Source organism: Lygodium microphyllum, chromosome 26 (genome assembly GCF_053477565.2).
Source record: "Lygodium microphyllum isolate KBCC chromosome 26, Lygodium_microphyllum_v1.1.10, whole genome shotgun sequence".
NCBI classification, from domain to species: Eukaryota; Viridiplantae; Streptophyta; class Polypodiopsida; order Schizaeales; family Lygodiaceae; genus Lygodium; species Lygodium microphyllum.
This window is the reverse complement of record NC_141160.1, coordinates 116,218,409-116,243,602: the sequence shown is the minus strand read 5'-3', so window position 1 is coordinate 116,243,602 and position 25,194 is coordinate 116,218,409. Positions and strand designations below refer to the sequence as shown.

The 25,194-nt window shown below is 41.3% G+C and overlaps 1 protein-coding gene across 2 annotated transcripts in view; it reads left to right on the top strand.

Moving 5' to 3' along the window:
- Window positions 1–25,194, top strand: part of COP13 (Proteasome component (PCI) domain protein) — a 77,048-nt gene that overhangs the window by 40,835 nt on the left and 11,019 nt on the right. The window contains exons 5-7 of one of the 2 annotated variants that reach the window (XM_087667604.1): window positions 4,944–5,033; window positions 18,780–18,842; window positions 19,052–19,147. In XM_087667604.1, the coding sequence (XP_087523730.1) occupies window positions 4,944–5,033; window positions 18,780–18,842; window positions 19,052–19,147 (249 nt within the window). The remainder of the gene's footprint in view (window positions 1–4,943; window positions 5,034–18,779; window positions 18,843–19,051; window positions 19,148–25,194) is intronic. The other variant, XM_087667605.1, reaches the window with a different exon arrangement.

Sequence of the window (25,194 nt, the reverse complement as noted above, 5' to 3'; positions counted from 1 at the left end):
GGTTTGGCAGCTCTTTCGATGATAAATTGAAAGCTATTTTCTTATTGATGACTTTTCTTGACAGCTGGGAATCTTTGGTTGTGTCACTTAGCAACAACCTTGCTTTGACTTTTGATGGTGTTAGAGGTTCAAGCCTTAATGAAGAAATCAGAAGAAAGTCTAGTGGTGAAAGCAGTGGCTCAGCTTACCTTGTAAGAGGCAAGTCGGAAAAGAGGGGTAATGTAGCTAGTAAAGGGAAAAGCAGAAGCAAAAGCAAGGCAAACAACATGATGTCACATGCTATCAGTGTGGGCGGAAAGGGCATAAAAAGCGCGATTGCCGGTACTTCAAGAAATAGCAAGAAAGAAAGAAACAGTAGGGGAAAAAAAGAAAGGATGATAAGAAAGATGATGATAGCTCTTCCTCAAAAGAAGTTGCAAAGGCAAATGTTGCATCTGGTGTGGTGATTGAAGAGCTTCCTGACACTGAAGGGATACTTGTTGTAGCCTCATGTAATGGTGCAGATATTATGGCAGCAGCAGGTGATATGCACATCACCAAAAAGGAGGTAATTGATGCCTTACTTTCAGCCCATGATGGGCTGTCACAATCATGGATAGTGGACAGCGGTGCCTCTTTTCATGTTACCCCCTCTTTGCAGTCTTTTTTGAATACACTGCAGGGCTCCTAGGCAAGGTTTACTTGGGTAATAACTATGCACGTGAGATAGAGGGTATTGGCACCATTCACTTGGCTCTTGAAAATGGCCAAGAGCTGATTTTACAAGATGTTAGATTTGTACCTGACATAAAGAAAAGTCTACTATCAGTTGGACAGCTTGATGCTAAAGGGTATTTTACTACCTTTGGTGGTGGATCTTGGAAGGACCATAAGGGCTCTATGCTGATTGTTAAAGGTAACAAAAGGGGGACTTTATATTACTTGCATTGTAAAGCTGCAAGTATTACCTGGCAAGTTCTTGGCTATGGCTGAAGTCCATTCACAGATGGAGCTTTGGCACAAAAGATTTGGTCATATGAGCCGAAAAGGCCTTCAGGTTCTCTCCTCTTTAGGGAGATTTGATATAAAAGGTTCTGGTCTCGAAATTTTTTAATGATTGCTTATATGGAAAACATTTGAAGTCTTCTTATTACTCTGGTGTCATTAAGAAGTCTAATGCTCTTGACTTAGTACACTTTGATGTGTGTACTATGCTTGTTAATTCGTATGGGGATGCATGCTACTTTGTTGCTTTCATTGATGATTTCAGTAGAAAGTCATGGGTGTATGTACTTAAAAGCAAAAAGGAAGTGTTGGATGCTTTTAAAAAGTTTCATGCTTTTGTTACCACATTGAAAGAACTTAAGTTGAAAGCTATAAGAATAGATAATGGGGGTGAGTATGTCTCAAATGAATTTAACAAGTTTTGTGAGATGCATGGCATTAAGACGGAGTTGATAGCCCCTTATAATCCTGTATCAAGTGGTGTGGCTGAAAGATTTAATCGTACACTTTGTAAGAAAGTCAGATGCATGCTCTCCACATCTAATCTCCCTTAGCAGTTTTGGGGAGAGGCTCTTAAAATTGTAGTTCATGTATGCAATCACTCTCCCAATCGTGCATTGGAAAATGGCATTCTTGAAGAGGTTTGGTTTGGCAAATCTGCTTATATGACCATTTGCGTGTCTTTGGTTGTGATGCCTTTGTGCATGTACGTGTAGAATAGAGGACCAAACTAGACATGAAATCCATCAAGGGCATCTTCATGGGATATGGAGATGAGGGAGAGATGGGTTATAGAGTTTGGCTTCCTCAGGGCAGGAAGATAGTATGCAACTGAGACATAGTATTTAACGAGGGTTAGCTGAAAGTTTTGCCCCTTTCGATGCTGAAAATGAGCAACAACCTATTGTGCTACAGCCAGAAGATCATGGACAGCAAATAGATGCACAGGATGAAATAAGATAGCAAGTAGAACATGTTGAAAACAAATTACAGTAGCAAGAAAATGCTGAAAATCAGCCACCTGGTGATGGTGTGCACATTCCTTAGGATGTAGGTCCACTGCCTGATAATACAAATCATTGGGTAAGAAGGTCTACACATGTCAGAAGGCAACAACAGAGGTTTCAACCATCTTTGGATTGCATTTTGTTGATTGATGAGGGTGAGCCTTTGACATTTAAAGAGGTATAGTCATGTGAAAACAAGAGAAAGTGGGAGCTTGCTATCCAAGAGGAGATGAAGTCTCTATATGCTAATAACACATGGAAGCTTGTACCTTTACCCAAGGATAGGAAAGCTATTCCTAATAAATGGGTTCACAAAGTGAAATGTATTGATGGGAAGCCCAAGTACAAGGCACGGTTGGTTGCTAAGGGCTATACATAGAAGGAAGGCATAGACTTCCAAGAGGCCTTTTCACCAGCGGTGAAGATGACTACGCTCCATGTTTTGTTTGCTCTCATTGCATCTTTGGATCTATAGTTGTATCAGATGGATGTAAAGAGTGGTTTTCTTCATGGTGACTTGGATGAAGAGCTGAACATGAAGTAGGCAGAAGGATTTGCTATTCTAGGAAAAGAGCATTTGGTTTGTAAACTGAAACATAGCCTATATGGGCTGAAACAAGCCCCTAGACAATAGTACAAAAAATTTGATACCTTTACACTTAACCATGGATTTAAACACAGTCATGCAGATCATTGCTTATACACTAAAAAGGCTGATGATGGAAGCCTTATTGTGTTGGTTTTATATGTGGATGACATGCTGATTGCATGACAGCATAAGAGTACTTTGAATGCTCTTAAAAGGCAGCTGAGTTTAGCCTTCTGATGAAAGATTTGGGGGCAGTTGAACACATTTTGGGCATGCGCATTAAAAGAGATAGAGGGCAGCATTTGTTGTTTCTCTCACAAGACAAGTACATAAGCAAAGTACTTGACATGTTTAATATGGCTGATGCTTAGTCTCTTGGTGTGCCTTTACCGCCACATACACAGCTTAGCAAATTTGATTGCCCTAAGGATAATGCAGTTGCTAGTGCCATGAAGGGCATACCTTATGCATCAACTTGTAGATCTTTGATGTATGCCATTATGCCATGGTTGCAACTCGCCCTGACATTTTTCATGAAGTGGGATTTGTTAGTAGATTTATGTCTAACCTTGGCACGCCACATTGGGAAGTAGTGAACTGTATCTTCAGATACTTGAAAGGTACACAAGAAAAGTGTATATGCTATGGAAAGGGTATACTAGAGTTGCAGGGATTTTGTGATTCAGACATGGTAGGAGATCTTGACACTAGGAAATCTAACAGTGGGTATGTTTTTACTTTGGTTGGTGGGGCTATCACTTGGTGTTCAAGATTGCAGAAAATTGTGGCATTGAGTACTACAGAGGCTGAATATATTTCAGCCACAGAAGCTTCTAAAGAAGCTATTTGGCTTGGCCGTCTGGACAAGGATTTTGGTTTTTCTTCACGTACTCCAGTGCTTTGTTGTGATAGCTAGAGTGCAATATGTCTGGCTAAGAATGCCATGTTCCATGCACGTACCAAACACATAGATGTTCGGTATCACTTTATTCGATAGGTCTTGGATGATGGTCTTTTCACATTGACTAAGGTCAAAACTCAAGATAACCCTGCAGATGTTCTCACTAAGTGTCTTGCAAAGGCTCAGCATGAGCATTGCATTCGTTTAGTGGGCGTTGGTTAGCTTAAAGGTAGCACTTTGGGCCTTTAAGTGGGAGGTTGTTGGGTGTAAAGTCCCTTCGTCTCCGTGTAAATAGTCTTATGGGTGTGAACATACCCTTAATGTACTCCAACATATAAATACATTCTTTTATTCTCTGTGTACCATCACGAACTAGTACACCTATCTTTGCGTTCACCCTCTCTTAACTCTCACCATTGTTTGATTACCACCCTTGAACTCTTGGCCCATAGGCTGACACGTCCATACATTGGGATAGTGGTGTAGGACACTAGCTCTTGGGACGTGGTCGGAACCTAATATGTTACTAGCTCTCAGGCTTGGGGGTGAATAGTGAGTCCAATGTCCATACCCTTTATGTTCTTCGTAGTGGGTATGGCTTGTGTCATATCGTGTGTCCAAATTGGATCCTAGGGGGATGTTTCTTCCTCTTCCACCTTTGATATAACTTGCACGTGAGTTACAACTCAAGCTATACTCACGTAGAATCCAATATATTGGACTGGACATAAGTCTCACCTCCCAACTGCAATAAACTGACTCGTCCCCATCTCTTGAGCTCATGGATTAGCAACATTTTAGATCACGCTGGTGTAACGAGGGTTGGTGTTCCCTACCACTAGCCCAATCTATCCTGGTGTGGAAACACAGTGCCCTACAAGCTATAGTGAAGTGTGATGATCATACAAGATGTGCACAAATGAACTCTTGTGTCTTTTTTGTAGGGCTTTTAAGGGCGTATTCATACCTAGTTGCTAAGTGACCCAAGGTTGTAATTGATGCTGCAGGCACCCATCTTGATGTCCAAGGAATTTGCAAGGATGTAACAATGATGGCTCAAGTAGTGTTTGGGTAATGGATTAACATTATGGAGGATTTAAAAAGCTTCTTTTCATGTGGGAAGGCACATGGAAGGTAGCCTTTATGGATGAGCCAAAAACAGATTAAAGCAATTCAAATCAACACCTAGATTGGATATGGAAAAACAAGAGTGCATAAGTGGATGGTTACTTATAGTCATGTAGTTTGTACATATTTTTTGATGTCCTATGTAGCAGCTATAAGAAAGAAACTCATATGAGTTGGTGCTAAACTTGTTAAAGACCATAAAATGTTACTATGATGATTCTAAGATCTTGCCATGAAAAAGTAGAAGGATAAACATTGAGTTCTGATTAAAAGAACATTATCTATGTGGTTATGTAGAACATTATTGATTGTTTGTTCTTTTCTTCTGATGCAGGCAATTACTGCACCAGCAACTGTTCTAAATGCCATTACAGTTGAAGCTTACAAGAAGTATATCCTCGTTTCTTTAATTCAAAATGGACAGGTTGGTTTTCAAGTTGTGTGTTGCTTTCAACTCTACATTTATTTGTACATGACCTTACTTCCATAACTTCTCCACAAGCAAGGTTACTAGGTTCTTATCCTAGATTTGTTAGTTGATTAGAAACGAACTCACTCATCAGGTGCACATCTTTTGAGTTCACATCCATGGTCCTACATGCATTTATGTGGAACCTGTGGGCCAGGCGCATGCACCATGGTACCATTGTTTTATCTACAGTAAGTGGTGGGACATTGTTTTTTTCCCAAGAAAAGAAATTTCTTTTAATAGCACCTTGGCGAATAAGCTGAGGTAAAATATAAAGCACAAGGAAATCTGTGAAGAGTAACTAAGTAGACTGCAAATACAATGGTTGTGTGAACAACCAAACTGGTGGGCTGTAACGCCAAACCATATGAGGGACAATATGGAAGAAAGTGCTTGAATCCCATGTCCAAAGAAAAGGCGCTCTTCTCTTCCTCATCCTCTCAGAGCTGCCCTGCATCCTCTCTCATCTCTTGTGGAGTGTGTGAATGATCTCTGTCCAAATTCTTGATAGTCTCTCCGTTGTCGATACATCCAGAAGGTCAATAATGTGGCTGCATCTTGCAGTCCAAATATACCAGGCAATCAACTCCCATCTGTGGAAGTGTCCCCAAGTCCACTAGGCTTCTGAGTAATCTGGAGTGAGAATCCTACTCAGATGCTGTTCAATAATGAGAAAAGAGTAGCTGCCTTGGACATCCTCATAGCCACATGCTGGGCCTCTATCTGTAACCCATGCTACAGCCCCCCAGGTGGCCACCATGGTCTCTGCTGTGCCGTGAAATACCAACTTGAGGGTTCTCCTCCAAACCTCATGGGTTCTAGGGCAGTCCCATAGGGAATGTCTCTGTGTCTAAGCTGGATCAAATTCAGTCCGATAGGCCAATGAAAGAACTTCTTTCAAGATGAATCAAATTCAATATCTTTCTGCAGATGTGTGTGTCCACCTCTTGGTTGTGAACCTCTGCTAGAGTCTATCAACGACAATTGCAGCTCGGGCACAATCTTTGTCCATCAGTCCTTTGTGTATTACAGCATTGTTCTACCTAGGCACACCAAATGAAGATGAGGGCTTCTTACATGTGCCCTTTGCCTTCACAGATCTGCCCACGAACGTTCCACTTTCTGTCCAGTAGTCCACATGGCATACCAGCTGCAGGCAACATGATTTTTGCATTTTGTGGCTACTTTCCCAGGCTAGTGGACTTCTTTTGGGCAGGCCAGCAGACCTGGGCCAATAGAGTAGACAGAAGGCTGGAACTTTTTCAGATGGGCAGCCTTTTATAGCATTTATGGCATCTTTTCTGCTGCAATCAGCTAGTTGAGGTCACTTAGGCTATATTTTCTCTTTTTGCTTTTTCATCACATGCTTTTCCTCTTTCTGCTCATCATGATCATACTTCTGTCTCAGTGCCCTCACTCATCCTGCGCATACTTGGCACTTGTGCAGGGGCCCAGTCGGTGGGCTTGAGCGTTGTATGCAATCTTGGTTTCTTCATCACTGATTCAACTTTGTGTTCTATGTTCTCCTCTTTGTGTTTTCTCTTTCTTGCACAGCTGCACTGTTGCTTCAGGATGTGCGCTCTCATGGTATTGTTGCCAAGTGTGTAGAGTCTATGAAAGATTGCTGCATTTCTTTGTCTTGCTGTCTCTTCCCCCTTTTTGCCTCCTTCAGCCCCCATGTGCGTCCTTCACATGTGGGCTCCCACAAAACGCATGAAACCGGCCTTTGGATGACCAAAGGCCAGTAAACCACATCTTAGCAAACACTTATTTCAGCTTAACAGTGAATTCAGCAAGAAAACTCCACGCACAATTGGAGCTAGAGTGCACTTGCACCACATATTGACACTAATTAGTCCCAAAGCTTGGTACCCGTTTTGGTATTTCTTTAGATTATTGAAATATACTGGAAATTGGTTACAAATGACTGTATTTCAACAATTTCTTGTGAAAAAACCGATCCACAAGTCCATCTCCCAAAAGATAAGGTTATTTGAGATTTAAACAAATTCTCTATCTTATTTTGTAAAACAGAACTAGGTTTTAAGTTGCTTTTAGAATAGAGTAATGTATTTTTCTCATACCGTACCTTAAAAAATCTTAAGGTACGATTTAGTATTGTATTCTATCATACCGTATTGTATCATACTTTTCGTATCTAACAACTATGCTCGTGATGAAATAGTGAGAATGTCACTTTCTTTGTGACAAAATTGCCTAGAAAGTGCACTAGGCTTGAGATTGTGAAGAAAAAGAAAGAATCTCAATCCATAGTGCTGTCATAATGTGTTTTTTTGATATTTAACTAAAAAACAACAGCATATCTTGCTATGTATGGAGTTATGAGGTAGCCCAATAAAATCCCCATACCAAGAGAAGAAGAATTCATTGTTATCTATACTCCATCTATGCTGTAAGCTCATTTCATGGTTGAAATCTGCATTTCTCTACAACAAGAAAGATAAGAGTGCTTGTCTTCAAACTTGGGTTGCTCCAAATGAGAGAGAAGAAGCCCCAAATAGCTAAGATAAGCTTTCCAAATGAGTAACTAGTTGCTTTTTAATCATTTTACATTTTTGATTAAGGGCTAATTAATGACCTAGTCACTATCATAATTGAGTTTCTCAGTGGACAAAACTTTAAATTAGGGTCTACTTAATAAGAGGCAAAACTCTTAATGTAACTCAATTCTAAGATGTAAATTTTCAATTTAATGTAAGTTTCACGTTGCACCTTTTTTTTTTAGCCATGACCATGTATCACATGGCTATACACTTGTCCGCTGCATGCCCCAGTGTCAAATCCTTTATTGCCGGTGCAATGATCACCATGCCAAGAGCTAGGGGTACTATAATTGAAGTTCATTTTAATTAAAATTCTTTGTGAAGTTTAATTAAATTATTAAGTTCATAAGTTCATTTCTCATTCTAGTGATATATGTCTCTTTTGAAACATCGTAAGCGAGCCTGATTGCACATAGTTAAGATCCAATACGTGATACTAAATGACCAATACATGTTTTTTAACAACCAAGTATTTTGCCAACATTGCATGCGTTGTTAATGTATAATTGTTTATATACGTTTCCAAATAACCAAGCACACCGCTGTTACTCCATGTTATGCCAATGTATAATTATCCATACATGTTTCAATCTAACAAAGGACATTGTTATTACACCATGCTTTGACAATGCACATTAAAAAAAAAAAAGATGGTTATATTAAAGTGTAGAAAAGACCAAATCAGCATGTAAGACCATAATGTTATATCTAAAAATTCAAGAAAATTTTCATGTCCCAAAATAGTCGACATTTAATGCTATGACTATCTAAATAGAAAATAAGCAGTGAATTATACATAGCTGATGAGTACAAAATGATGTGTGAGCTAGATATAGTGTGAAATAGCTCAACAAGTACTCTCATTTCAGGATATCTCTCATGGGCCTGTCTAGTATAGAGAGGTTGAAGCAGCGAGGTAGGGTCCCTCTATGATGGTGTAGTATCCTCTGTATTTACACAGAGAGAGAGAGAGAGAGAGAGAGAGAGAGAGAGAGAGAGAGAGAGCTCCCTTGTAGTATGTTCCTAGAGTTGCATCAGTCCTAATAGTGCTCTCTGTGTTGCCGTGTCGTGCACACCACGAGCTATTTGTCCACATTCTCTTGCTTCACATGCTTGGAGAAAAACAGGACCTAGGGTAACCTATGCAAGCTACATAATTTTGTATAGGTTGAGTAGGCTTGTTCTCATTGTTGGTAGGTTCTGTGTGTGGATTGTATAGACTAGATCAAGACATTGAACTACGAGAGAGGACCTGCAGATTTGTAGTACTTCCCATGAAACCCATTTTGTATTTTGTGTGGCTTAAGGAGGAGATAGAAAAGGGAATACCATGCAATTAATCTGATCTACAGCAGATGTGTGAGTTAAACATTGCTTTATGGACCAGATGATGGACGCTTTGGGACCTGATTTGGATGTTGAGGAAGGGAAAGAAATGGTTCCCTATACTAAGATGGTGGGCCCTTGTTCGGAGGTTCCGCTTGCTCGTGATGCACAACCACCTATTAGACACATCAAACATGTCTTTGATGCTTTGATGGAAGTGAAGTGCTATAAGTTGATCATCAAATGTGCCCATATGCATAGGTCATGTTCGTCCCCATTGAGGAATCTTAGGACTTGGATTGGGAACACCTATTGGAACTTGCCAATACTTTGCTGGATGATTATGGTCAACACAACCATAAAGAATTCTCTGATTAGGATTGGGATGATGTTTTATTTGCAAGCATTGATACCAAGATAATGTTACGTTCTTTCTTGGCATTTTATAAAAGAGTGGTCATCCTCTTCTTTATGGGCAAGATCTAGGTGCTTTCATGCATCCACCAATGGCCTAATTCAATGCTATTGGGTAACCGTGTGGAGGAAATTTATATGGGAGCACGAGGCTTTTACAAAGTAATACTGAAATCAACAATACTTTGTGACAACCTTTTGATAAAGATGCCATTGTTCTTTGATTGAGACCTTGTTCATGTGGTACTATGGAGATTGATGACTGACTTTCAATGTCTACTCCAATAGTATGCCCAATTTGGGGGAAGTGGAGGCTTGCCGTGTTGTATTTTGGCTTTTAAAGGAAGCTTGAGTAGCTATTGGCACAATCTTGGTGCCTCCCAGCTAATGTGCCACAAATTGTAACGGCATGGGTATGCTATGGGATAGTACTTGCAAGTGGTCTAACTGGTTAGGGCTAAATATCTTGGAATGCCATCTTTGCATTTTCATTTGAAATGGGGCACCTTTGTCGGCCATTGTTCTTCTTGTGGGGAGCTGGGGCATTTTATGGATGAATGCCTAAAGAAAAAGATAACTTTAGAGGCGGGAATTCCACTAGTTGTTTAGGAACATCTCATGGTTGAAGGCCTTCAAGATGAGAGGCTTGAGCATTCATAAATATAGATAGGGGGAAAAAGCCTATGTAGTCTCAGGATCAACCAAAATAGGATTGGATGGATGTTCGCTCTAGAAGAAGCAAAAAGACTAATGTGGACATCTCAACTTCTAAGTCTAGGCATTGCCCAAGACTCCTTACGTACCTACATGTAGTTTAAGGATAAGGAGTCCATGGTGTGTACATTTGCTGACATGGTCTCTTCTGTCCCATAGAATGCTTTTGTTGTGAAAACCCTTGTGGATTGTTTTAAGGATCCTCCAGCCACACTTGCCTTTGACACATGTGGTAAGGTGATCACTCCATGGGATCATCGTTATCCTAGGTCTTTTCCAAAGAAGGGTAATGATCCCTCTATCTCTAGAGCAACAAGTCAATGTTTGAACTCATTTATAGTATTGGCAAATTTCTTAGATGAGGGAACTCTTTAGAAAAAGTTAAATCAAGCATAGTAAGAGGGGATGGCCATTTTCTAGCTTCGTGTCCCCATACCATCCCAATTGGGTCCCTATGTTAGAGCCCCTTCTCATGGTAATAGGGGATGGCAATTCTTGCCCCCATCCACTTTCTGTCCTTGTTTCCCAAACCTGTCCCATAATACTATGAAATCAAGGCATAAGCAGCCTCGGCCTTGATTTTGTTCCTGATTACATATGAAAGTTGCTACTTGTCATGTGTGCATCATTTGCGCATGCAATGAGCAACATGATGTGTGGCATATCTTGCACAAAAATCAATAGGATGTCTTGTGTACCCTTGAACACAAAAGTAATAGTGAAGTAGGAAAGATTGTGGATTGTCATGGTTTTCATCTATTTTATATTATTTTGATGTGCCCATGGTGTTTTATGAGAGATTTCAGCCAGCCCTTGTGAAAAATGATGTGCATGGCTGCCTTGTGGTGGTCGAAATTGTGCTTGTTGATGAGGAGGTCTTGTGGTTGGATGGTCCCTATGCTCCAAACGATCCCTTGTCTAGGCATGATCTATGGGGTCAATTGACATCTCTAACACACGGTAGATTGGGGTTGTTGATGGGAGATTTCAATGTGCGTGGATTCATTGCAATCTATATTGGGCATTCGTTGATGGATGCTTTTGAGAATCGGGACTGGCAAGAGTTTGCGTTGAATGTTCTTAAACTAGACCTTTGGTCTTGGTTGTATCCATTAGATCCGGGATTCATCTATCATTTGATGCAGTATGCGCCTACATGGTCGATTGTATGTATGTCATCCATGATGATGCCTTTTTGTCAAAGATCGATATGTAAGTCCTACAACGATATATCTTATTAGTTAATTTTCCTTTGTAGTTCGAGATGCTTGCATAGCGTGTTGGCTTTTTGCACAATTCTTGGAAAGGCTTTACTTGTGCTTCAATTCTTCTTACTTGAAACACCTTGTTTTTAATGGTTACATGGGATCATTCCTCGATTGCTTCTTGTCAAACTTTTTTTTCAGGAGACCACCACTCCTTTGAGCAATTGATTAGTTATTACTAATGTGTAGAGGGTTGCTTGGCAATATGGCATTTACCATGCATCCCTTTGCAGATAGTGCTTATAGGTGCTAGAGAAACTATTGGCCTTGGTTTGTTTATTACTTCTCAAGCCACTGGATGATGCATTTTGCCTCCATTGGGTGCGAGATTGGTCAACCTTATTCAGTTGTTCCAGTTGAGTTATCTTTGATTGAAAGGTTGCAAGATGCCTCTTGTCAGACATACAAATTCTTTCAAGGTTTGCATCCTTCTCCTACTCGGGAGAATATGGTTGACTCTAGCATTCGGAGGGTTATGTGGTGACCGATCTATAGACCATTGTTCAAATGTGCTGAACTTATTGTTTGGATCTTCTTGGCTTGGCTTAGACCACCTCTACACAAATCTTGGATGCTCGTGCGGCTTTTCGTCATTTGGTTAGGGATCAAGTTCTACTAGACATCCATGTTGCGTTGGAAAGCGACATCCTTCCACTATTATAAATCTTTGTTGGTTCTTAAGTAATTCTTATTGCTGTGGTTCGTGCTACTCGCAATTATGTTGTGGGTATGATGCATGACCAAGTGAAACATGAATGGGAAGATTTTATGGAGGCCGATATGTTTGAGTTGGAGCTGTTGTTTCATTTGCTTTGCAGGAAAATCCCTGGTTGGGATGACTTGCCTAATGAATTATTCTTGACATTGTTGGATCAACTTAAGGACCCATTGGCCTGTTTTTGTCAGCAAGTTTGGCGGTCAGGTTGTATGCCCTTAGATTTGAAGATTGCAGTGCTTTGCTTGCTAGCAAAGTTTTCCTTGCTTCAAAGTTTAAAGTAGCGAGGCCCATTTTTGTTATGGGATGCCTATACAAAATTTTCTCCAAGATCATCGGGAATAGACTGCAAAAGGTTTTCTTGCAATAGATTCACATGTGGCAGTATGATTTCATCAAGGGATATAACATCATGCACAATATTCTCAATGTACAATTAGGGATTCATTGTACAAAAGTCTCTGACCAATAGTTTGTTATGATTCAAGTGGATATGAAAAGGCTTTTGATTATGTTAGCTAGTCATTTCTTCAACACTCATTGTTTGCCATGGGTTTTGGGCCTTGAATGTTATCTCTTATTGATGCTATTGGCATTGATACAGTGGTGCGTATTGGGCTTAATGGAGGAGTGATTGACGAAATCGCTCTTAGTCGCTCGCTTCACTAGGGGTGCCCTCTTAGTTCCCTTGCTTTTTGCTTTGATGACACATCCAATGCTCCCTTTGCTGGATAAGTTGGCTATTGATGGTGAGATCGTTGGATTGACTCTTCCCACTAGAGAGAAACTTTTGGTTCAGTCCCTTGTTGATGACTCCTTTATGTTCCTTCAAGGACAAATCTACTTTAATCAATTGTACAAAGAGGGGTTTGAATAATTTGGGGTGGTAGGGGGGCATGGTTGCCTAGAAACTCATTTCATAAGGTTAGGAAACTTGTTTCATACTCGGGCATTTCAAAAACCTATGAAATGTTTATTTAAAATTTTCCAAAAAGCCTTAGCTTAAAAAATGTATTTAAACGTTTGTAATCAACATTTATCATGGATTCATTTGACACATGGACATAGACATTGACATTGTTTGCAAGAATGAGGAGTTGTCTATAATGCATGCATATATTGATGGCTTCTTCTATAATTAAAGCTGATATTGTCATGGACAATGGATCTTATTACATAATATCAATCATACTCTATACACAAAGTCTCATGATAGTTCTCTTCCATCTCGAATGAAACTCTTTTCTAATGTTTTAGGAAACTCATATGAAATGCGTGAAACCTGTTTCATACCTCGTGTTTTTGAAACCCTGGATAACTATGCAAGGTGGTGTGATTCTTCAAGGTGAGATAACTCAACACCTGGGTTATCCCATAGGGATAGATGTGGAGTCTCATGCTTTGCTCGATTAAATGTCTTCCCGCGTACATGATAAGTTTATATATTCGAAGTCTCAAGGTTGGCCTTTGGATGTGCAATTAAAAGTAGCCTAAACAGTCATGATCGTCATGATTTCATATTTTTTGCCATTGCTTCCATGCACACAAAGTTGTTGAATGAGATGATGGAGCTTATCTGCTACATGCTCTAGAAAAATCAAGAAAATCGAATGGGCCAAATGTGGGTATTTTGGCAGTATGTTTTTATGTCAAAATGGTTGGGTGATGTTGCCTTATTGGATGTTAAAATCCACATGATGGCTTTTGAGGTTTACTCTTTCATAGGCTTTTTGTGTTCAGCATCACCCTTGGACGGATATTGTGAGGTTTTTAATGGGGGATATTGATATTTTCCACGGGCCATGTAGTCATCCAATCCCTTGGATGAGAGGATTGAAGAAAAAAGGTGTAGTTTGGTCCATCAGGTGGTGCTAGTAGATGGACCTTGCCCCTCCTTGACTTATGAACCACAAAGATCCCCACCTCTAGAGGTAGTGGGAACTCTCCGCACTTCGCAACTCTCAAGTAGGACCATGGGCCACTGCGGAAGAACTCCTATGGCAAAGGTGTACTTGTCTTGGGGAAAGTGTGACGGGTGGCAGGGGCAGATGAGCTGGTGGCTCTGTAGGAGGGGGAAGATTGTTGGTGCGAGGAGGATGTAGGCGTGTGTGGCTCATCACTTCCTGTGGGAGGAGGGGGGTTGGGTTTGGGGGGGATCACTTGAACCGGAGGCGGATGAAGGGGGTGCTCGGTAGGGGGGGTGGTGGGGTAAAAGAGGATCGAGGGATGGTGGGATGGATGGAGGTGCGTGGTGGGTGTTTGGGGAGGGGGGGTTTGTGGCCCTGGAAAAGGGGGGCTGTGGGCCAGGGTCAGTGGGGGGGGGGGTGGGTGTGGGGGCTGTGGGATCTTAGGTGAGGTAGTTTGTGGCGTGGGTGATAGATGTGGGGGGCTGTGGTCCTATCGGGTGGGGTGGGCAGGGGGGTGCTTTGCCGAGGGGGCGTCGCTTGCCCACCTGCTCCCTGTTGTTGAGGCTGGGACTGAGGAGCTGGCTATGCCCCCCCTATCGTCTCCCTCTTTGTCGTCTTTGGACCCGTGTGAAGCCATCAATGTCCACCTGTGGGCCTGTTGGCGGAGCCGCCTTGGCTCTAAAACGTATACAAACTGCTGCTTGATGCCCAAAGTCATGGCAACGCAGGCACTGCCATTGTTGCCCAGTCACAATGACCTGCTGCCTAAAGGAGTGACCTCTTGCTTCAATCTCCAAGAACTTTGGTATACTCTTTGTCTTTCACGACTACTTGTACCTTTGGGACTCCTGCAGCTGTCACTGCATCTGCGAAGGAGGTAGTAAGAACTGTGTTGAAGAGCTGTCCAAAGTCCTCCACTAACTGGTGGTACTCTACTACCAACCCAGGGAAAAGTAAGGTGATTGGATGTCTGAGAAATCTGTTATGGAGGGCAAATGTCTCCATTGTGAAGCCGCTATACCAGGGAATCATGTGAATGACCCCCTTTGTGGAGGCATAGGGTGCACTCTCCACCAGCTCACGAGCTGCATCCGTAGAGGTGAGTCGAACCATGAAGATCTCTTGGCCCATGAGGATTGCCTCTGCGATCTACGTTGTGCCAATGCGCAGCGTGGAGTGGAGCCAGTCCTGCAGTTGGGCCCTCGATGGGGAGTGTCCAACGGCTTGACCAAAGATCGCAGTTTCTTTCAACTCTAGCTTTGTGGCACAGACAGCTAAGAGTTGTTCCTCAGAGAGGATGATGCGCAAGGTGTTTGAGTGGGGGGCACTCGCAAAATGTGCCGGCGTCTGACCAGAGGTTTCCATTGCGCGTCCTTGCTGAGAACCTATCTATCACGCTGCAATGCTACCGAAGGGGGGGAGTTGTTGCAAGGGGAGGGAGCAACTAGGGGGGGATTGCTGTTTTTTTAAATTTTTAATTTTTTAAAAAAGGCAAAGGTGACCGGTAGGGGGTGGGGGGACGGGCACAAGCGGAGATGATGGCCAGGGGGCGGGGGCATAGGCAAATGCGGATCAAGGGGCGGGGGCGGAGGCCACAGGCAAGATGATGACCAAGGGGCGGGGCGATGGGCAGGGCAGGGCGGGCGATAGGGCAGGGCGGGCGACAGGCGGGGTGATAGTAGGCAGGGTGACGGGCCCTAGGCAGGGGAGGGGGGGGCACTGGCGAAGGCGACGAGTAGGGCTGGTAAGGGCGTGAGGGAGTAGTCGGGAGGCTGGAGTAGCAGGCGATGCGACAGCAAGGAGTTTTTCTGTGCCAACATGTGAGTCACTTTCAGAATTACACGGACCAATTTCTTGTTGCCAAAATAAATGTTATGAAAGTCACTTATATGCTCTCTCTTTTTTTACAAAAATTAATTACGAAAAAAGTACAAATTACAAGATTACAAGATGTAGGATGGCTCTAGCCCATCGTGCATAAACTTAGCTCTCTTTTATAGAAGGTCAGATGACTAAAAGAGTACAAAAGTCATGGCAAAGAAGCAACATAGATTGTTGTATGCCAAGGGATCAAGTCTTCCTTGGAAAGGAGATTAGTGTGCTAAATAACGTGTGTTTGCACCCTGGACATAGAATAAAAGCATTTTGAGTTGTGCAATTGTGCCAACAGCCCCAAAAACGGACGAATGGAAAGAGAATCCTGATAAGTGGTTGTGTTGGAGTTAGGGTATTTGGGACAAACAAAGACCCAATCAAAGGGGTGTAGTGACGTGCCAACCACAACCCTCTTATGTAGTACCACCACCCCCCTCCCCCCCAATCCCCGTCTTGCCCCGCGCTCGCCGTGACTGTCAGGGATGCATGGCCTATGAGACAAACACCTTAGAGATATGGATGAAAATATGGAACTGCAATGGCTCATTACGGACATACCCATGGGAGGATGGAGGATCATGAGCTGATTTTGATCATAGAGACACACCAAAGCCCCGAGAGGGGACTACCTAGAGTATAGGGATATGTATGGGGGAGTCCACATACAGGAGCTACATGAGACATCAAGGCACCACTCCAGGATCAGAAGTGGTGTTGCTGATCAAGCATGAGCTACAGGATAGAGTCCACATCATGGCATGAGATCCCAACGTATGTTACGAGTGGATGAGATTAGAGATCTACTATGGCCAGATGCTATATATTGCCCTCTGCTACTTTTCCTCACGGGGGTTGAGATATGCAATCAGGGAGCTTGAGTAGCAAGATGGAGAGGGAGATGGAGGAGGAGAGTCCCCCTTCAGAGACTTATCAAATGAGATTGTACACTAACAAGGAGAGGTTTTCTTGGTAGGAAATTGTAATGCCAAGATGCAGAGCAAACGGTGTGACACATGTGATTTCAAGGATCCATGAAGGATCTAGGTGATGGATATAGAGGAGGCAAACACATGCAGGATATCCGTTGATATTAGAGGAGATAGTACTTGCTATGGTCAATACCTACTAGAGTGTAGGATTGCAACACCATCTCATTATTTACAATAGGATGAAGAAGTGGCTTGGATCCAAAGTATTGGCTTGCTTCCAACCCACTGGTTTCAACACAGTAAACTATATACCAGGTTCCATTGAGACGATGGAACTAGCTAGATCCTTCACCATCCCCCCCTAGTCCAATCAGAGCAGATCACACCTACGTCTGTCCCTTACCCTATCCTCCTTCCCACACCAATGTGTTCCGGCCACTGCCCGTACCCCATTCACCATTTTCTATTTCAGGTACGAGCTAGTTGACATATACAACCATCACATATATGATGGGTTCACACAGTTTGAGCATACTACCCCCCTAGGGACAGTCACCTGCCAGCTCACCTGCATCCTCCACTTGGCTGCTCTCTAGAGCTTCCCACACTCCACACACACTAGCAGACCCACCTGATGTGGAACGATGCCTCAAAATACGTGGTACGATGATGAGTGTAGGAAGCTACACAGAAACCTCTGAATTCATAAAGGACACCCGAGGTAGATGAAAACCTTGACTTTTCATAAATGACAGGCATATGAGGAGGCACACTATTGGGATCTTTACCATTTATTTATGAGCAAAGATTTAGACACCAGATGGCATAGACTGTAGGAGCCATGTCGCCCCACACCCATCAGTGATGCAAAGACATGGCACTTGTATGCAGAGGGACTATATGATGTACCACACAACCCACTGATTCCCCACCCACCGGAGCCCTGCCCACCACATCCACATTCTTCACACATGATATGGTGAGGAGAGCGATAAGAGTGTCTACAGCATGGATGTACACAGGTATGCAGGTTGATCACTTTATTTGTGCAGTGGACATTTTAGCTCCTCTGCTTATGTCTAGTGATGATCAGCATTGTACAATGGTTTTGACTCATAGGCTGATTTTGGTCTTAGAGGATTCTCTCTCTCTCTCTCTCTCTCTCTCTCTCTCTCTCTGTGTGTGTGTGTGTGTGTGTGTCGTGCACGCTCGCAGTTGAAGCATTGGCTCCGCATGTGCACTCGCACAGCTGCATTTTCACTAGCAGATGTGCTTAGTATTGGTGCAACATACCTTTAGTAGCCTTGGCACTCGCTCAAGCTTTTACCAAGAACCTATGTATGAGAGGGATGGTTGTCATCCCAGGAACTAAGTGACCTGTCAGAAGAAGCCTGACTTGCCAGATTAAAAAGTGGATCTTAAGTGTGGAACCATGGATTATTATTGCATGCATGTGATCATTCTGAACAGATCATTCCTATTTATAAAATTGCAAGGGTAATAATGTGGAGAATGCAGTGCATTGTGAAGCTCAAGTCTTACCAAGTACATGTAATATGTCTCAGTAGTGAGATGCTACCTTTGTTGAGGGCATACTCTGAGCCTGTGCAACTGCAACTAAGGATAGCTGCAGCAATGGGTAGAATGTGTTTACACTCTGTAGTCAGTTCATCTTTTCATTCCTGGATTGTGAATGAGCCGATACACACTGTTCACAAATCTAATAAGAGTTTGTGTGCTTGTAAACACCAGTTAATTGAGCACATACATAATTTACAGTTGATTGGCTAGCAATATGTCAGCTCACTGGATCAAATGTTCATCAGCTGCTTTTTTAAAAATGTTTTGCAACTTAAAGGTGAAGAACATGTGAAAAAAGTAAAATTTGAGCCTTCATTCCCTACTAGATATCCAAACCAGCATGCATTCTTTGGAGCATTTGGAATGAAATAAAGTTAAGACATTTTTCCCTGGACTTGAACATTGTTGCAGGTTCCTGCTTTTCCCAAGTACACACCATCAATATCTCAAAGGTATCTCAAATCTTGTGCTCAGGTATGGCAGCAACCATGTTTGTTGTATGTATTTTCAGCTAATATAGACCTACTGGGTTATAATTACTGATGAAATTGGGGCCACAGTTTAAACAGGCTTGTATTACTAGGTTTCTTAAATTGAAAGAGCTGGGTCAGATAAGATCATTTATTTGTTTTCTTCCTTTTTCTGTTTTTGGGTTGGTTGGGGGGGGGGATGGTGAAATCAAGTTACAGGATTATCTTGAGCTTGGGAATGCATTCAAGAGCAGGAATATGGGTGATTTGAAACACCGGGTAGCCTCACATGAGGAGCTGTTCAAAAAGGCAAGTTTATGATAACCTATTCAAGAATTTTGTGTGGCTTTCAAAACCTTGATGTTTCTGCAGCAATAACCACATGTTTTGCTACAAGCAAATTTTTTTTGATACTACCATGCACAAACAACTTTCTAATAGCTGTAGACCTTTTCCTAGTTGTTAAATCCTTTAAGATTGACCACTCTTGCTTTTCTGTTAAAATACTTAGAATTGTTGATTCGTAAATCTGTTGGTGGTGATTCTAAGGGGCAGTTTTCTAGATAAGACCAGGAGAAAAAGGAGTAAAACACATTGATATCTAAAAGCAAAATGTTTGTATCACATGTTGGGTGTTGAAAACTGGGAATGACCTTCAGCTCTCATGTGCACAAGATTCCATTGGTTAGTAGTAACAGAACTTCTAACTCTAAATTACAAATTAATCACATGAACAGTAAATTAATGGGAACAAGATATTGGGATTGTTGTGCCTCACCCTGTTCTCTAATATCTACTAAGCATTGTTGGATGTGAAGACTAGTAATGCATGGAGTAGAGTAGGTGGTTCTAGCCTGTAAAATGATGGTTCATTGTATGGCTGAGTCTATGTGGTGGAAGATTTCAACTCTCTGCCTTTTAAACTTTTCTACTTCTCTTTCCAACTTTCCATGTTCAAACCACCCCGTTCCCCCAACCAAAAAGGAGAGAGAAAAAAACCCCAGCCCCTGCCGCTCTGTGCACTTTGCACACCTTGCTCCCCTTCTTCCTTTTCTTTTGGTGGATCCAATCGTAGTAGTGAATCATGACTTCCCTACATGGTTACAAGAAGAAAGAATAGATGTCTGATCCCAAGCTGACCACTCTACTAAGGAAGCTTCTCATGAAAGGTCAGAAGAGAAGGAGATGCCATATGGGTAATCTTGGTTCTCTCCATCCTCTGAGAGTCACCTTGTGGCTTCCCCAACGGTCCCTCATCCGAGGAGTGGATGCTTTCCATTCTCAGCTGTCATCTTGTTCTTTTGGATTTTTTTCTCTTACTGTTAGAAAGAATATGTTTATGGGGCTTCTAGGTTGATGTGTATATGCATCAGGACTGATGTGGCACCGTCACTTACTCTCTAGGCACTAGCCAGGCCCCTCTACACTCAAAGAACACACCCTCTCGGCCTCACTGCTAGGAGCGTTTAAGGGATACACTACCCTAACTTCTATCGTAAATTTCACGTTTGTTTTGGATTGTAATCCAATGGTTAAGCCTTCCCCACACTCCTTAGAGGGAGTCCCTACACACATCGTTGTAAAACACCACATAAGCACAGAAAAAAAGCATGTACGTTACAAACTCTTGTTTTCAAACGTTCCAGGAGATATATATATTTTTCTCACTAAATAGTCCCTAAGGAATCCGATAATCTAAACCTACAACTTAGGATGTCTCACATACTCAACGTAGGTCATATGCATGAATACAATTGCAATGCATCCAATAATGATACCATGAATTGCATGCAATGCAATTGTGTATGAACCAGAGTGCTCAATCATTTTATCATTTAGAAATCAGCACTGTGAGGTGCAAAGACATTTCTTTCAATGATTTTAATCTACACGTAATGTTGCATTGGTGAGGGTCAGCAACGAGCATTCTCGTGCTACTAAACCCTCTTAAACTTAAACCATAAACATCCTATATGCCATGCATCAGCAAAATATCAGAATTCAAAATCTTATCAGCAATTAGCCAGCCTAAAAGCCCCTTCTTCTCCCTACTGCTTAGGTTATGCATGCGTTGATAGGTATAGGAAGTATTTTTAATGTGTTTTTCTTTATAAAAGCGATAGAGACTCCACTTCAACACTAACACAAGGCTGAAGTGAGACTCATTCCTCATGCTCCAGCCATGTCACATATCCATATACATAAATCTTATTTTTTCTTATTTTTCGAATGTAAAAAACTTATTATTTATTATTTATTTATTTATGCATAAAATATGATATTTTTTAATTTTTTGGTGTGGATTGATCATGTGTATTAAGAATTAGTTTCATATCATTTTTTATTCCACACGAACCCTATAAACAACACAAAAAGCTCAAAATTGATCATTTTTCTTAAAACCTCATAGTCACGGGTTTTGCGGGTTTATGTATAAATTATTATGTGATGAATTTTCTTATTTGCTTCAGCATCTCTGATAGATTACACAATTAATAACCAAAGACAACCATTTTTAAACAATTTCAACAAAAAACTATCATAAAACAAGTAGAACGATTGCTTACGCATTAAAACACGCTTTTTGAGACTCGTATTTCAAGGTTGGGAGGTCGTTGATACTCTTTCTTGGCCGTTGATATACTTTCATAGCCTAGTCTAGGATCCTTTGCGCTCCAGCACAATTACTCCATCAACATCTTTAATTAAACCCCATTTCCTTCTCTCATAGAATCAAGTATTTGAACGGGCAGTAAGAGGAGAGAGGAGAGAGAAAGTCTAAGAAATCAAAATTTCATTTCCTTGATTACATTTCACAGGCTTATAGTTAAAATCTTACTTTTGGTACGTAGATTAGGCTTCTATCTCTCTTTCTCTTGATCAGGGTGCCTTAAAAAGGCAGAAATCCATAAAAAAATGGAGCATAAAATAAAAAACGCCTCCTCCTGTCAGATAAGAATTTGCATTTTTTTTCATTTATATTTTATTTTATGTTATTTATTAAATGTCCACTTTGAAAAAACCACTTTCACACTGCTCCATGAGGATTTTCGACTTGTTTGGAGGGGCAAACAGACTCGAAATTGTGATCCAACTAAACGGTTGGCTCCGTGACATCGAAATTTATAAACCTTGACTCTTGGATCACATAACTGCTGTAGAGCGTTAAACCTTGGGAGGATTAAATGGGGGGGTCAAATGACCTCCGATCGACAAATAGAGACTTGTGTTGGATTCTTGGTGTTGAAATCCACTTAGGAAAACTCTAGCTCAACTATCCGCCACTATTTAATTTTGCATGAAAATTTGGTTCTTGACGCCTCCCGGCTACTTTTTTGCTCCAAAAATGGGCTCAAATGCTTAAAAAACGGATCCCAAAATCCAGTGCTCAGTGGCGACCATGGGATCGAGCGATTTAGCCTATGGAATCCCATGAACTGATCTGCATAGACATAACCACTAAAAGTATGAATCTGTGACAAGAAAGAGACAACACATATCACAGTTGTCGCCTTTCTTGTTGATAAAAATCACGGCATGAAATTCACGAGGGAGAAGCTAAGCAGTATCTGATCAAGAGGTTAAAACTCAGTTGTCAACGAATTGCTCCAATATAGCCTAGCTAAAAAGAACTATCAAAGAGATCGTATTAAGTGGTCGTTTGACCTACGTACCCAATCAAGGATACTAGAATCAAGAGCTTCCACTAGGCAAGGACTCGTATAGTCTAATTTTATTTATTTATTATTTTTTTCTTTTCTATTTAGCTTTCTTTTCCTTTAAAACTTGATACTTAGGCATATAAAAAGGAGGAAGCTGAGTGTAGTGACCCAAGGAGAACAGAGCATCGACTTGGAGTCCTGTCGTGGCACCCAAGAATCTACCAAGCCCTCGCAAGGCGATACTTAATTCTTTTTCAATGCTCACTTTTATTTTCACTCCAATCTTCCTTTTTCTTTTCTTTTATGGCAAGATGTCACCCCAAGGAAGGGCAAGGCATCGGCCCCGGGCTTGATTCGTCCTTAGGAACCTACTAGGCCTTTACAAGGCGATAAACAATTGCTCTAGGATTTTTTTCCTTTTTATTTCAGCTTTTATATGCTAGGGGTTAGAACCCCTTTTTACACACCTTTGTATATTGGTTTTTCTTAAGATATTTCTTTCTTGATCATATAGTTTTGTGTGAGCTTCCCTAGTTGCCTCACCACTAATAAAAGCTCCTAGAAATAGCTGCCTAGGAGGCTAGCAAGATAGGGTCACTTAGAACTCCTCAAAACAGCTCTTTTAATACTAGACAATGGCTTCACAGGAGGTGGCCAATTGCTTGAACCTCCTCCCCAGACATACCTAACTAAACCTTGGGACTTCATGCCATGACTTGTCGGTCCCCAATAAAATAAAATAAAACTCCCAAAAATACATATATATAAGTATCTTAATGGGAAAAGCTTAGAAAGGCGATGCCATCGCCCAGATTGGCCATCAGAAGCTCCCACGCAACAAAGGCTTTCTCCAAGCACTCCGTTGAACCTGTTTGGTACAACACTAAAACAAAAACCAATTAAAAGCACCCGCACTAAACAATCACAGGGTCCTCTTGGCCTAACGAGATATAACATTTCACAACAAACGAACTGGTCCTCTTGGCCTAAAGAGATATAACATTCCACATCTAAAACTCGGCCCTCTTGGCCTAAAGGAATATAGCAATGTAACTCATAGAAAACCCTCCTTGGACTAACATTGATAGACAATGAGACGCTCCATCCCAAGGAGAAATTTGGACTCCAAGCCCTAAAGTAAATACATTAAATTGTGATCCATAGCTCCTGCATAGATAGCAAGAGGCGTACGCATAAAGTGTTGTTTGACCAACCTATGGATCCAAGATAATAACGGCAAATGGGTCTCAGATACTCTTTGCATCACCCATACTAACCATCGCTTGCCATATAGAGCATTTTCTAATAAAAGTCCCCATAACCGACTGAATCCTATCTCGTCATCAATAAATATATCCAAACTAGGATCACATTTGAAAAAGAGATTTTCTTCGTATACATAGTTGGCTAATGAATTAGCAAACTGATTCCAATGTTGTGGAATTAGCTGACAAGACACTCTCAAAGTCATTGATCAGGTTTATGGCAGCATGATAGTACATATGAAGAATAGGGCTCCGTACTCTGTACATTCCATTCAGTTGGTTTAAAACCAAACGAGAATCCCCTTTTACTAACAATTGGCGAATACCGCTCTTCTTTGCAATGTTCAATCCCATAATCAAAGCTTTGTACTCTGCCATATTATTAGTAAAGCTTGCCCCAAGGTAGACAACTAATTTCATCATGATTCTACGTCGGAGATTCCTAATAACCACGCCTATACTCCCTTTCTTGTTGGGACCCTTGGATGCTCCATCAAAGTATAATGTATACGTCCATGATGGGTTCACACATCTAGCCATTGCCACCTCTACTCGTAATTATGATAATCAAAATTTAGCATGTTTAGAGGATGTGCCGAAGGCTCCATCCCACCTTTTTCATTGAATATAACAAGGATACTTGTCATAATTTGTAAGCAATGATGACAAAAGACTTTGATTTCCTAAACAAATGATCCATTCTCTTGTTCCAGGTAAGAAATTAGGTGCCCCATCAACCAATGTTTTCTCTTGCAGGTTCGAGATCAGCCAAGCATGGACTTGCAAGGCATAATTCTCATTAATGCATTTAGAAATAATAAGGTTAATCTTATTAAGATTAATCTTATTTTTAATCTCCACTCCTTGTAGATCGGCTAGTAATGCTGTTGACTTATTTTTTCCTATTCTGACTATTTTGTAGGAACCATCCCACTTAGGCTCTAGTTTTCTTGGAAACAGCTTTCTATGTGCATTATAGTATAAAACTAATTGCTCTTTCTTAAAAGTATATTTCTTTGCTTTTAAATCATGCAACTGCTTCATCCAATGCTTAGCCACTTCGAGGTGTAATAGACTCTGCAATTTTAGCTCATCTAGGTGTGTTAAAGTTGTAAAGCGCTCAAAGAGTGCATCTTCGTCCCGCAAAGAATGGTTAATTGCAAATCTTATGGTCAATAACTCAATCTCTAGGGGTAATACGCACTCCTCCCCATAAACTAACTTGAATGGGGTGTGGCTTGTGGCTTGTTTAAACATCGTGCTATATGCCCACAATGTCACATATAACTTCTCATTCCAGTCTTGTTTTTTCTCCGATACTATCTTTGACAGAATACCCACAAGCTATTTATTGGTACTTTCAACGTGTCCATTCACCTGCGGGTTATAAGGAGTTGTCTTATTGTGCTTAATTTGCCATGTTTCAGTC